This window comes from Crocodylus siamensis, chromosome 5 (assembly GCF_052110815.1).
Source record: "Crocodylus siamensis isolate JL-2025a chromosome 5, ASM5211081v1, whole genome shotgun sequence".
Classification (NCBI taxonomy): Eukaryota; Metazoa; Chordata; order Crocodylia; family Crocodylidae; genus Crocodylus; species Crocodylus siamensis.
The window spans coordinates 161,800,653-161,815,489 of record NC_143399.1 but is presented as its reverse complement, the minus strand read 5'-3'; the positions used below and the strand labels follow the sequence as shown (position 1 = coordinate 161,815,489).

Below are 14,837 nucleotides of genomic sequence, written 5' to 3'. Positions count from 1 at the left end.
TGACTTCACATTGGGTGCATCTGCACATGCCCTCCCCGCAGTGCAGTTGTTACTCCGTCATCATTTAATACTTGCTTTAGGAACTACTAAAGATGGTGCAGTAACAGCCATTACTGCGCCATCCTGGCAGCACACAGTTATTTTTAGCATAGTTGCCCTAGTGATGCACTATAGCTATGGTGCATATGGTGACATAGTGTTGGCATCACAGTTTGTGCCCACCAACGTTATGTTGCTATAGCTCATTGCTACAGAGACATAGCTTCTCATGTAGATATGCCCACCATCTCCTAAATCTGAACCCAGTGCAGCTGAAGAATGTGCTCTGTTAGTTTACAATCAATTTACTTTGTGTGTTCCCTGGTCATAAACTTCTTTGTTGCTCACCTTCCCAGCATTATGACTTTTTAGCTACCGTGACTGAAGTGAAACAATGGAAAACAAAAAAAGTAATAACATTTAAATGAGGAATTATTTTAGTAAACAAAAAAACCCTATAGAATACCTCGTCTACTTCTATAGCTGTAATTAACAACCATAATCAGAAAGGCATCTATTGCGATAGAGTAAAGTATTGTTTTCTTTCCTGAGTACCTTTATGCCAGCAAAAAATTCCTTGCTCTCAACAGATGAGCTTTGTACAGCTGGTTTCTCCAAGAAAAAAGCAGAACTGCTACAATAGATCTGTAAACAAGAGTAATATAGCTGTAAAATAAATATTATTTTTTACATGGTGGCTCATTTAGGACTGGCAGCTTATTAAATAAATTGGTACCTAAACAACTGATTTTCTGATTGGCTACCAGTGCAATGTCACCCACAAACAGCCCTGAAAATATGGTTGTCAGTCACATGAAGAAATATTCCTGTATTTGTTTAAGAAAGGCTGATATGGGAACCTTAGCTCTTATTTTTGCATTTATGAATGACAGGTATTTTGCTTGTTAGGGCTCTATACTTCTATTCTTTTCAAAAGCACCAGGTGATCTTAGGACTTGATCCTGCTTCCACTGAAGTGAAAGACAAAACATCTACTGTTTTTTATCACGTAGAATAAAGCCCAGAGACTAAGCAGAGATAGTCAAAAAGCCCCAGGCTGAATTGATTCAATCTTCACAGATCAGTCTAAGCTGCATAGATTGAACTGATAAGCAAATGAACAAACATGCCTCTGTATTTCCTGCTTTGAGCAGCCTCCTGCCCCCCCAACTCTTACCCCTTCCCTTTCCTCTCTACCTGCCTTTCCCCCATGCTCCAAGACTGTAGGGCTTCCTGGCCTTTTCTCTGCTTGCCAGTAAGTTGTTGGGGTTTTTTTCATTTGTTTCAGGGAGCCCACCAAAATCATGGAACCCCCTGCTTGGGGATGGTCTAAAACTACAGTTTAATTACTCTGATTAAGCCTAGGGAAGCCATTCATCCACACTTAATAACACGTGGATGAATGGCTTCCCTGGCCTTAACCAGGGTAACTGAGCCACAGTTACAGGCCATGTGGTGATTTGCAGGGAGAGGTGGAACTGCTGTGGGGGGGGGAAGCTGCTGCTGCTGCACACCAGCCCACAAAAATGGCAGCCAGCTCTGGGATCTGCCAGAAATCAGCTGGCTGCCTCAAGTTTGGTATACCCCCTAGTAATCAGGCATTTAAATTTTACATCTCACCTACAAGACAGAACCGATAACCACCTAGTGTTCATTAATATTAACGGAGTGGTTTGCTATTGGGAAGAATACAATTCCCTGCTGCAGGTAGATGTTACAGGCTATTATTGAAGTGCCAATCCATATCAAACCTGGTTACTTCACAGGATCAGACAAGACCACAGTTGAAAGTAAAAAGGTGCAGGATCAAGCTTGAATTATACACTTGCTAGTGGGAGTGTTACAGACACAGTACTTAAAAGCCCCAAGACCTTGATGGCAATAATTGCTTCTGATGTATTCATGAGGTTTCTGCTCTCTTATTGGCAACAGAGATATAAACAACAACTGCAAGCGTCATATTGCTGCCAAGAAAAATTATATAGAAAGGTGCTGTGACCCTGCCTCTAATGTTTAGTGTTGCTCTCAGCTGAATATATATGAAATGATAGGTGGGTAGATAGGTGGGCCGCTGAGGAAAATAACATATTTACAAAAAAACAGAAAGACTATAATTGTTTTTAAACATACCTTGTCTCCAAGTCTGAGGTTTATGCCGTCCAGTTCTAAAAGTGAAAATGTCTGAACTGTTGTTTCTTGTTTCAATTCCTCCTTAAGGCCTGTAGAAGAAAGCCTGGACCAAGCAACAATAAACCCCACTGAGCTGTTTGCAAGAGGAAAGTCAAAGTTGCACCTTAAGTAAACACTGGCTTCCATGGTCTCTGCCACAACTTCAGGGGTAGCTGGAGGTAGTGGTGGAAGAGATGGGGAGGATGAAGGAGGCAGTTTGCCTAGACAGATAAAAATGTACGTTCATTATTTCATTTTGAGGAGACTCAGCAATGGCTTATCTTGACTAACCTCACACTGAGGAAGTTTAAATATCAATTACAAAAAGAAGAGCATTATTCTTTCCACATATATGCTATGTATACTTTATGGATAGGTACAGACATTGAATAAGCCCAACATAGAATTGATTTTAGTTATGCAGTTTTCTGTAAGTGGCATAGTTTACTTTGGTAAGAAACAGAACACACATTTTCCCTCTGGTGGGGTGGGCTTCAGTTGGATTCAGCCATTTTTAAAGCAGTCTATGTTTAGAACTTCTGTTCTGTTATGGGTACAGACTGCTTTTGTGTGCTAAACTTCTGTTCTGTTACAGCTATAGACAAGTTTCTGATAGTTTATAAAAACATAATGTCTGGACCTGGCCTTACATTTTAAAAAGTAATAACAAAAATCTGAATAACAAAAAGAATATATTTTCTTTTAATTATAAAAACAAGAAAAGTTTTTTTTCAGACATCTGTTATATCTTTGTCTATGGGGCTGGATAAGAAATAAAAGGAGATTTTCTACGTTTGTTTTAAGAAAATCTGAATATCAATTTTTTATTTGTTTTTAGAAATGGGGAAGGGTAAAAGGGCAATGAAGTAAGACAGAGGGCACAGTATCTTAGCCTGTGAACAAGATGCTAGTGGTTGAGGTGTGATGGAGAAGCAGGCAACACAAGTGATGCTCATAGAAGTATCAACTGATTCTGCAAATCAGAGTGCCTTGTCATTCCATGTTATTAACATAGATTTTATTTATTTAACATTTGTATCTGCCATTTAAGGTGCACAGCATTTTATACCGTAAAGGTATGATTTCAGCTCTGAGAAGGCTATAACCTGCAACTATGACTGACTGAGTAATACACCTAATAATAACTTACTTTTTAAATCATTATAATGTTGATTTCTCTTGATATTTACTGAGTCTCAAGCTGTTTCTTATCTGATCATTAGCAGCGTTATCTTAATTTCTTTTAGGCAGAAGGGCAAGTTAATTCATTTAACAAAAAAGGTAAATAAATTAATAAATAGATTAAAGCATTGGATTAAGTCAATAAAGAAAATATTGAAAGTCAGAACAAAATGCTTACTGTTACAGATGCCATGCTTTTCCATTTTACCAGGATCACACAGATGTGGCTTTGTATCTGCAACAACTATAGAGATTTTCCTTTAGTAGTATATCTATATAGAGATAGATTAATTAGAGACCAAGTTTTCTAAAATACTGACTCATGTTCAGTAAATTAAAAGTCATATCCTGAAACCTGCAATCAGCCTCAGATACTATTATGAAGTCAGTACCAAAACTAAAGATGCACAGCTCAAGTAAATTGGTTGCATCCAAGGGAAAGACACAGATTACCTGTAGCTTACAAGTCTTCTGCTTAATATGGGCATACAGTGTTTGCCACTGAGCCATTACTTGTGAGTTTTGCCTACTGAGCTAAAATGCTCTCTTACATGAAAATCTTTCTCTGCAGCAAAACTTAAATACCTTGCGAATTAACTGGTCCCTAAGACACAACCAGGTTCCACGGAGATCTGTTTTGAAAAGTAATTGCTCCTACGATGGCCTAACTCAAAGCATTTATGTAATAGCCACTGCTGCAAGGAACAGATTGCAGTAGTTGATACTTGTTTAAATACAAACATATTAATACATTTGGAACAATTTTAAAAAGAGGTGGGCCAACTACAGGTTAAGAGAGAAAAAATGGATCCAACTACACTAAAAAAATAGAACTAGCTAGAGCAGATTGCTCAGTGGTACAAAGTTTGTGTTTTTCAACTCATACAAGTTGTGACAGTTGGAAAACTTGCATTTTACAGCTATCAAGTGTTAAAGAGGAAACACAGTGTGTGTGGTAGACAAGACAGAAGGGAAAAGCACAAAAATGAAAAAGGATCTGTTCATATGAACATATGCTACAAACAAAGGAAATGAAGAAAGGGATCCTTGGCCCCCCCAAAATTCTTCAGGTTTAGAGTGCCTGAAACAGCTCTCCCTCGATAACCACTGCAGCTAGTTTCCTACATCAGATCTGGGCAGTAAATCTGGGTCCACTGTTGTTACACCATCTTTCCTGCCTACATTAAGGTGCTATCTGCAGCATGTAAAGTTGTGTCTTATAGGTTCTCCACTGCTTTAGTTCCTTACACAATGTAAATACAGCTGCTTTGCTGTTTTTGCCTTGAAGGCACTCACTCCACCAGTAGAGAGGCTTAAGAGGTTAATATGTACTGTAAAGTCAGGGGTTGTTTTTCTCTTGGCCTCAAGGAAATACTATCAGATCCATAGAGCCAAACTCTTTTATTCTTATTTATATTGGGACAAATTTGTTGCCCGATGAAGTCAATGAAGAGATTCCCATGTATTCTACTGGACACCGGATCCAGCCCATAATGATTTTAATGTGAATACCTACAAAATAAGTGCTATGACAGGAGTAAAGGTATCAGAATCTGATCAACAAGAGATACTACAGAAACATCATCAAACTTTAATTTACTACACTATTGCCCCACCTGCCTCAACACATGGTACACAGAATCATGTGGAAGGCTAAGAAAAATCTACCCTAAATTATGAGCTATGCAATGGGAGCCTTGTTAATAGCTCCAGTGGGTCCTAAATCGCTGGTATGTTTTAAGTCCCTGTACCTATCTTCAGTCACTTGTACATACAGATCAAGCAAATTTGGGGACATATAGCTGTTGCAGTTATCCTACCGTTTACAGGCACTGAGATGTGCATTTGATACAACTACTTTAAAAAAATAACACAAAGCTCATTATTAATGATAAAACTAGTAAACCTGCATAAAAAAGAAAAACTTAATATAGGAAGTTGCGCTCCTTTTTGAAAACAGCATTAAACCTTCATGGTAAATTTACTTATGTTTTTGGGGTAGGGTGTTTATTTCACAGTTTATTATTTTCAGTTTAAGAAAGAAATTTGCTCTGAGTTTAATACAATGATGAAAATATTTTTACTAGTTAACAATAAAAATAAATTTATTATACCATAAACATGTAGCAATTTGTTTGAGTAGGGTCAGTAAATAGGCTGCAAAGCGTAATGAAAAATGCTTATGCATGCAATAGTTTCTCTCCCATTTTATTAAAAAAGCTGTTTATTAAATTGCAATAATTATTTTGCCTCTCATATATATCCTTACAAATAAATACATTATGGTTTATTACAAAATTAGAGTATTTCATCTCTTGCTAACAGATTTACATACATTCTTTAACTAAAATGCTAGAAAACAACTTTTTGAAAATAATTGTTTATCTTTGTCACTTTGGTTCCAGTAGACCCATATTAGTACCAATACTTTTATAGAATCAGACTCAGGAAGGGACCTCAGTGGTCATATAATGCAGTTCCCTGAACAGAAGCAGAATTTGCTATCCCTAAGCCATCTCAGTCAGAGGTCTGTTCAGCCTCTTCTTGAAATCCTCCAATGAAAGAAATTCACAACACCCCTAGACAGATTGTTCTGTTGTCCTAATGCACTTACAGGTAAAAAGAGTTTTTCCCGAGTATTTATATAATCTGCTTTGCTGAAGTTCAAATCTACTGCAATATGTTCTAAGTCTCTACAGAAGAAAAATATTTCTCCATCTCCTTTATTGCAGTCTAACAAATATTTGAAGACTGCTATCATGTTCATCCTTAGGGTACATACAGATATTTGGGGAGGTTAAGGGGAGGTTAGGTCATGTTAAAAATGGCCACCTGATCCAACTTAGTTTACCCAGGTGCGGACCTTACACTTAGATCTTTAGTTAGGTTGATCTAAGTGCGAACTGTAAAGTAATTCAGGAAGGTTACATCGGTCTAAAGAAAGCCAACCCAATCTAAGTTAAGTGTACTCCTGAGGTAATCTAACTTAGATCAGGTTGGGCGACACTGATCTAACTGAACTTCAGTATAGTTCCTAGTGCACTTGCTGGCCCCAGCCCTTAGCCTGCACTTTCCCTACCTGTCTCCCTAGCACTGAGCTATTTTTAGTTCCCCAGCCCCTCCTCCCACCCCCAGATGTATTAAAACCAGCCATTAATGTGCACCAATGACACAGCTCGGAGCACTCCCAGCTGGGTCATGAGGTGCTATAGGGATTTGGGAGTGGGGCTTAAAGGTCTGGGAGCAGAGGTGGTGTTCTCGTTGATCCTCCCAGTCTCGGGCTATGGGCTGAGGAGGGAGAGGAGGATCCATGTAGTCAACCAAAGACTGCGGCGCTGGTGTCATCGGGAAGGCTTTGGCTTCCATGAGCACAGCCCGCTCTTTGGCGAGAGAAGCAGAGAGCTGCTGGGAAGAGATGGCCTCCACCTCTCTCTGCTGGGGAGAAGGCTCTTTTCAGCCAGACTGGCTGACCTGCTACACTGGGCTTTAAACTAAGCCCGCTGGGGGATGGGGGGACTACTGCCACTGCTGGCCCGCTGAGCAACCCTTGCAAAGCCAGCAGACCTAGGCACTTAAGGAAGCCCACCCTTGCCCCAGCCCTGGTACAATCTGTGGGCAAGGCAAGAGCCTCCAAAGGGACACTTCCCTGCCTGTACACAAATGCCAGGAGCTTGGGGAACAAACAGGAGGAGCTCGTCCTCCTGCTCAATGCAAAGAATTATGATGTCATTGGGATAACGGAGACCTGGTGGGACAACACCCATGACTGGACCACGGGTATAGATGGCTATACCCTGTACAGGAGGGATCGTGTAGATAAAAGGGGCGGGGGTGTAGCTCTCTATGTGAAGGAAAGCTACATGTCCCTGCAAGCTGATATTGGCGACCAGGGTGGACAGCTAGAGATCCTCTGGGTTAAAATCCATGGGGAACACGGCACAGGGGACACAACAGTGGGAGTCTACTACAGACCTCCCTCCCAAAGTCCTGAGCTTGACCAGGAGTTCGCCCGGGAACTGGCTGAGGCCGCATGCTCCAGGACCATGGTTGTCATGGGTGACTTCAATTACCTGGACATCTCGTGGGAGGACTACTCAGCAAAATCCGAGCAGTCGCAAAGCTTCCTATCGTGCATGGATGACCTCTACCTAACTCAAGAAGTTTATGGGCCAACGAGAGGCAAAGCACTGCTCAACCTGGTACTGGCTACAGGGGATGACCTAATCGGCAACCTAGTGATCGATGGGAAGCTGGGTGACAGCGACCATGAGCTGATCACCTTCACCATCCGCCATAAAGCTGGCAAGTCAGTCAGCAACACAGAAGTCCTTGACTTCAGAAAAGCCGACCTTGACAAGCTCAGGAGACTTGTCAGTCAGGCCCTAAGGGACCATGATCCCAGGGAGAGGGGAGTTCAAGAAGAGTGGATACTCCTCAAGGGAGTGATCCTCAATGCACAAGCTAAGTCTATTCCATCTCAGAGGAAAGGCAGCAAGAGGGCACTGCAGCCCCCCTGGCTCTACAGGGATCTAGCAGGCCTCCTGAGGCTAAAAAGAAAAGCCTACAAAGGATGGAGGACGGGATTAATCTCCAAGGAGGATTATTCTGCACTGGTCCAGTCCTGCAGGGAGCAAACCAGGAAAGCCAAGGCTGCAACTGAACTCCAACTAGCTTCGAGCATCAAGGACAATAAAAAGTCCTTTTTCAGATATGTGGGGAGCCAGAGGCAAAGGGCAAGGGCAACACTGGACCCCTCTTGAACCAGATGGGGCAACTGACAACTGACGCCCAGGAAAAAGCCAACCTATTAAATGGGTACTTTGCATCAGTCTTTCATCAGTCTCATGGGACACCCATGCCCGCTATGGGACAGGGAGATCCAGGTGGGGGAGATCCCCTGCCCTCCATAAATGCTGACCTTGTGAAGGAACATCTTGAGAAGCTGGATACCTTCAAGTCAGCCGGCCCTGACAATCTACACCCCAGGGTACTCAAGGAGCTGGCGAGAGTCATAACTCAGCCCCTGGCACGGATATTTAAAAACTCCTGGTGCTCCTGTATAGTGCCCAAAGACTGGAAGAAGGCCAATGTGGTGCCTATCTTCAAGAAAGGGAGGAAAGTGGATCTGGCTAACTACAGGCCCATTAGCCTGACTTCTACCCTGGGGAAGATCTTAGAAAAGTTTATTAAAGAGGCCATCCTTAATGGACTGGCCGAGGCCAACATCCTAAGGGATAGCCAGCACGGATTTCTTGTGGGTAGGTCTTGCTTGGCCAATCTCATTTCCTTCTACGACCAGGTGACCTATGACCTGGACAAGGGAGATGAGATTGATGTCATATATCTTGACTTCAAAAAAGCCTTCGATCTGGTATCCCATGATCACCTCTTGGTGAAACTAGCCAACTGTGGCCTTGGGTCCACCATGATCTGCTGGCTGGGAAATTGGCTCCGTGGTCGGACCCAGAGGGTTGTAATTGATGGCAGTCACTCATCATGGTGTCCTGTGACCAGTGGGGTCCCTCAAGGCTCTGTTCTTGGACCCATATTGTTCAACTTCTTAGTTAATTATGTGGACATTGGAGTCAGGGGTGGACTGGCCAAATTCACTGATGACACCAAAACTTTGGGGCAAAGCATCCATGCCAGGTGAAAGGCAGGTGATCCAGGCTGACCTGGACAGGCTCAGCAAATGGGCGGACAAGAACCTGATGGTGTTTAACACCAAAAAATGCAAGGATCTCCACCTTGGGAAGAAAAACCTGAAGCATCCTTATAGGCTCGGCAGTGCTACATTGGATAGCCCTATGGAAGAAAGAGACTTGGGGGTCATCACTGACTGCAAGATGAACATGAGCCTGCAATGCGATGCTGCGGCTAGTAAAGCGACCAAAACGCTGGCTTGCATCCATAGATGCTTCTCGAGCAAATCCCGGGACGTCATTCTCCCCTTGTACTCGGCCTTGGTGAGGCCGCAGCTGGAGTACTGCGTCCAGTTTTGGGCTCCACAATTCAAAAAGGATGTGGAGAAGCTTGAGCGAGTCCAGAGAAGAGCCATGCGCATGATCAGAGGTCAGGAAAACAGACCTTACAACGAAAGGCTGAGAGCCATGGGGCTCTTTAGCCTGGAAAAGCGCAGGCTCAGGGGTGATCTGATGGCCACCTATAAGTTTATGAGGGGTGACCACCAGGATCTGGGGGAACATTTGTTCACCAGAGTGCCCCAAGGGATGACAAGGTCGAACAGTCATAAACTACTGCGAGACCGTTTCAGGCTGGACATAAGGAAGAACTTCTTTACTGTCCGAGCCCCCAGGGTCTGGAACAGCCTGCCATCAGAGGTGGTTCAAGCACCTACTCTGAACACCTTCAAGAGCAAATTGGATGCTTATATTGCTGGGATCCTATGACCACAGCTGACTTCCTGCCCTTTGGGCGGCGTGCTGGACTTGATGGTGTTCTGAGGTCCCTTCCAGCCCGAATGTCTATGACATCTATGAAATTAAATGAGCAAAATGTTACAATTAAATAAAATACAAATCTTGGGTTGGTCTCAATTTAAGTACTTGTGTAAGATAGTTTTTTCTGATATGGGGTCCTATACATTATCTAATGGAGCTCTGCATTGGTGTAGGGTTCTACACTAATTAATCTAATTACTGGATCAAGATCCAAGAACCTATGTTTGAAAACTTGGCACTTTGAATTTCTCATAAAACCAAACAGATTCTTTTTAGAAGGAATTTTAGAACCATGCTTTTCTAGTTCTTTTGCATCCCATCCAGACTAATTCCCGTCCCATCCAGACTTAATAGTAAGATATTTTAATAAAGTCATGTACGTATAGTTTAATTCCTTGTTCGAGGCACCAAGTAATCGATCAAAATTTACTTTGACACAATTTTGCCTTGCTTCAATATCTTAGTAAATTATTTTTCTACACTGTTAGTATTACAAGTACAAGTGACTCCCTCCACCTCCCTGCCCCACGGTTGCCTATCAGCCACCGGGGGAGTCCTTCCTTCTTGACCAGCCATCGGGGGTACACTGACCCAAAAAGCTTAAAAACCCTTTGATTATAGGAAAACTTTCAAACATATGTTTTTATTTTTAAATGTTTACATTTCACAAGTTGCCATATCAAGTGATGAGTGAAAACACAAGAAAAATAATGATCAATTGGAAAAAATGATTAAAATTATGATTTGGGTATGTAGGCAGATAAGGTTCTTTGGGTAAATGTGATATCTTTTATTAGACCAAATAAACTGTTGGGGAAAATGTTCTTTGCAAGCTTTCGGGTAACAACACCCTTCTTCAGGCACAGGGAGAGTTTGTTGTTGCTTTGTGTGTGCTCTTACTCCACCCAGAAGAACACACAAGGTACCATGGGGTGCCACACAATATCAGCACTTTTAGATATGAAAACACTTACACATGATTTATAAAATAAACATGTAGAAATTTAGTGTCAAATACCACAACAGGTCAGAATGGTTTTCTGAGATCTTTGCAAGAGAAGAATTGCTTTATTTTTCCATAGTCAAAAAACAAGTGAAAGCTAAAACCTGGCATTTTCCAAGCAGTTTCTTAGATCTAAAACAGTTGAGAACCCCTAGTTTAGAGAGACACTAATGAAGCACATTTTGTAAGATTATAAATGCATGTTTTCTCACCTTCTGCACAGTACCCCATGCACCCCTGGGTAGGCTGTAGTAAGTAGATGAAGAAATTGCCACAGTTCCTCACACTTACAGGGATTCGGAAAAGACAGCAATCTTTTGTGGCACTGAAGAAAAACTGCCATGTTGCACAAGCTGTTAATTGTTTGATCTCACCAGGCTGAGGCATAGATTCTGACTCCCTCAGAGATAACCAAACAGGAGCTTGAGTTCCACAGTGGTTCATCTTTAGCACGAAACAAAAATTAGCAGAAATGCTATGTTATAGAGTTTAATGAAAGATGCTTATGTTTTCAATTATTTTAGTGCACAAGCAGGTACTTACATGCATTTACTAAACCGAGCACTCAGATTAAAAGATTGTTTCATATACACTGTGTGTTGCAGAATGCTATCAGAGAAGAAATCTATTTAAAGCAGGGGTCAGCAACCTAGTCTTTAAGGTGCAATGGGAACCAGCCAAAAAATTATTATTCATATTCTGTGAAACAATTTTATGGCTTATCCCTCATTTTATTGTGTCATTAACGGCATAACCATGTAACCACAATGCTACTTCAGATATGATTAACTGGTTAATCATGTCTTAAGCGTAACATCTGCCAAAGGCGGAGATAACAACCACTAGAGATATGCTCCAGTTAATATCCTGGTAACATTTCTACCAGTCATGATGAACCAGTGATATAAGAAAAAATGGACATGTATCATTAGGTGACCAAGCTCATCAGTTCCTTTTGGGTTCTATAGATGCCTCCTTGAAAAGCACTCCTGGTAGGAACTGAAACAGCAGCATGCTGTGGGGTTGGGGAGCTGGGGGTGAAGAATGGCTTAACCAACAGATGCATCAGGAATCCAAGCTGAGTTTTCCTTTCCCCTTTTTAAATATGATGCTAGTGTCTGCAGTATAGCTCTCTAAATCCTTAGAGGATTGCAAATTAAGGGTTCCGAGTAAACTTCAGCTACTTTGCACTGCTCTGAAGACACAGAACAGCTGTAAAGCCTATTTAACTAGCCAGTGTGCTTTAGTTGTCCTATGCTCATTTATTGTACTGATGAAATGACTCTTAAAATATTATAAAATACTGTAAAGTATTATAGAAATATAAGAGGACTGAAATCTTTCTTTCTCACAATAAAATCTTTCATTAAAAACCACAGAACTTTTAAAACAGAACTATATTAAGGCAGTGTTAAAGGCTGAGAGCACATGTCACTTAAGGGTATAAATATTTCAGAAATGTACTAGTCCCAAAATCAAGCACTGCAACCACAGAAAATTCAAACTTAAGGATTACTCTTGAATATGATATAATTTTTACAGGTCAGATGCAAAATAATCTTAGTTCTATTTAATTTAAGGTAGATGTTCTTTAATTCAAGATATTTTAGAATTAATTTACTTCTTTTCTCTCTAAAGTGTACATTTTAAAATCATGCCTTTATGAGGGGAATCTTTGGCTAAAGACCTATATTACTTCATAATATTTTTAGTAAAGTGCTACCCTTTTATTTATGTTTGAAACTATTTATTTGATTTCTATGCTGCCTTTCCCAACACAGGCTCAAGACAGCTAACAGGAAGAGAACAAAATACCTTATAACAGTATTAAAATAGAATATAAAATACCAAATTACAAGCTTCCAGAAGATGTCCAGGCTCAGGATATGACAGGCTTAAAGGGGAAAAAGTTCCTGAGTGGAAGAGCAAACTGCTGAGAATGTTTTTGCTAAGCAAACTTGGCATAATGATAATACTCGTGGAAAGCTGCTCTTGGCTGATCTCAGTGGGGCTTAAGGGAGAAGGCAGTCCTTTAGGTTAGCGGTGCACCGATAAAGATTTTCTTGGCCAATCCCAATAGCCAATTATTCACCAGGTATATCTTCCAATAACAATCCAATAAACAATTTACAGGAATGAAGCCAGTCAGCATGGAGAGCAGCGCCCTGCAGGTAAGTCTGTGGAGGGGAAGGGACATAGAGGGGGCAGATCCAGGCCCCCACAGTGATGGAAGGAGTGGGGCAGGGCAGTGAATGGGATCCTGGGGCCAGGGCGAAGAGTGGAACGGAGCCATGGGTGTCTTGTCCAGGGGACTGGCATCCTGGCACTTAAAAATGGCAGAAGAGGCACTTAAACTAAAGCTCAAAGAATGAGATTTAGTTCAAGCACTTTTGCCACCATTTTTAAGTACTTGGACATTTTTAGGAGTGGAGCTGAGCGAGGCTAGGGTGGAGGCTTCCCTCTGTGGGCTCAGGGCTCTTTGCCTTGCTGCCTCTGCACTGGGAGCTGCAAACTGCCCGCATTGAATCCCCTGTCTTGTCTGGATTCGGTTTCATTTGGTTGACCTGCATGCCATTCCCATGTATGGCAAAGCACTGAACTAGTGTAAAGAAAACCTTCATAACAGTGATTATAAATGCTGGTTGGTTAAATGCTACAAAATTAACCTAAGTAACCTAACCGTGATGTTTAGCTTTTGAGATGACATAATATTCATGACATAATATTCCTGTACTTGTGAGTCACATATTTCAGCTGACTTTGTGCATAAATTTCTACCTGGCACATATCACATGCCTCAGTTCTTCTGTCTAGTTAATATTCCTTTGGTAGGAACCCATCCTGTTATGAAAGTTTAAAGCAGAAGAATGTGTAATTGTTCACAGATAAAATAATATGCACCGATACCTCTACGCACTTGGTTGGCATCTCAGCTGGCTTATCAAATATTAGAAAGCGGTACCATCCTGATGTTAGTGAATGATCACATATTAAATCCTGTATAGCTGATTGTTGAAGCTGTGATGAATCAAAATCAACACTTCGGTAAGGGCTCTGAAGGATCTGATGTCCGCCAGGATAACATTCAAGAACTGCGTAAATAAGAATATATAAGATATAATCTGCCTATCAAAGATCTGGATGTATAGGTTTAAAATCCTCTTAACTGGAAGGTGCTACAGAATTGTGAATCATTTTATTCTGCAGTTGGATCATGCCCCAGAACTCTGATTTCTTTAGTGCTATACTAAGTTACAATAAGAGATAGCAGGGTTTGTTTCTCTATAAGAACTTGTGCTAGCAAGGATAACTTGGGTTAATAAAAGCTTTTCCTCTCTCTATGTATCTTATTTAGTCTCTAAATGTGCATATCTACCCTGTCTTTTGACTGATTTCAGACTAACACAGCTAGCTACCTCTTTCTGAGCAAAGCTATTGACACAGTTAATGTTTTTCATGTTATACTAGCTCTTTTCATGCCTGTATAAACAAACATAATTTGAAAACCGTATGAGGATTTAGCTACAAAAGGGGAGGCATCCTTTGTAAAATACTGAACACGTATTTTTATTCCCAGCTTTAACCTTGTTCTTTTACTTTATAATTTGAAGTGATGCAAAATACTGCCAGAAAATCTTGCTTCAAATGGACTAAGGTGGGGTGGGCAAAATACAGCCCATGGGCCAGATACAGCCCGCCAATGGATTTTGTTTGGCCTGCAGCAAGCCCTTTAATCCTACCCAGCCCAGAAGCTGGGGGGAAGCCTAGGCCATGGCGCATGTAGCCAGTCCCATCACCCCGGGTGTGTAGCAGGGCTGCAGTGGTGTGGCAGCCAGACTTACTTCCGGGCAACCCTGGCAGCAGTAGAAGTTCCTTTCAGCTGCTGCTGCTGCCAGACCTGGCCCTTCTGCCTAGGCACCCCAGCCCATCTGCTCCACGGTCACGGCTGGGGTCAAGACGGGCGTTCACAAGGTGCATGGCTG

The 14,837-nt window shown here is 41.6% G+C and overlaps 1 protein-coding gene across 5 annotated transcripts in view; it reads right to left on the bottom strand.

Annotated features, from left to right (window-relative positions):
* Positions 1–14,837, bottom strand: part of VWDE (von Willebrand factor D and EGF domains) — a 72,523-nt gene that overhangs the window by 51,075 nt on the left and 6,611 nt on the right. For 4 of the 5 annotated variants that reach the window (XR_016442301.1, XM_090046900.1, XM_090046901.1 and 1 more), the window contains exons 2-6: positions 13,762–13,946; positions 11,067–11,298; positions 3,569–3,634; positions 2,170–2,429; positions 595–684 (exon numbers count right to left, since the gene is read on the bottom strand). Coding sequence is in view for 4 of the 5 variants with exons in the window: in XM_090046900.1 (XP_089903026.1) it covers positions 595–684; positions 2,170–2,429; positions 3,569–3,634; positions 11,067–11,298; positions 13,762–13,946 (833 nt within the window). In the remaining variant the exon portion in view is untranslated. Of the gene's footprint in view, positions 1–594; positions 685–2,169; positions 2,430–3,568; positions 3,635–11,066; positions 11,299–13,761; positions 13,947–14,837 lie in introns of those variants that run through there. The other variant, XM_090046903.1, reaches the window with a different exon arrangement.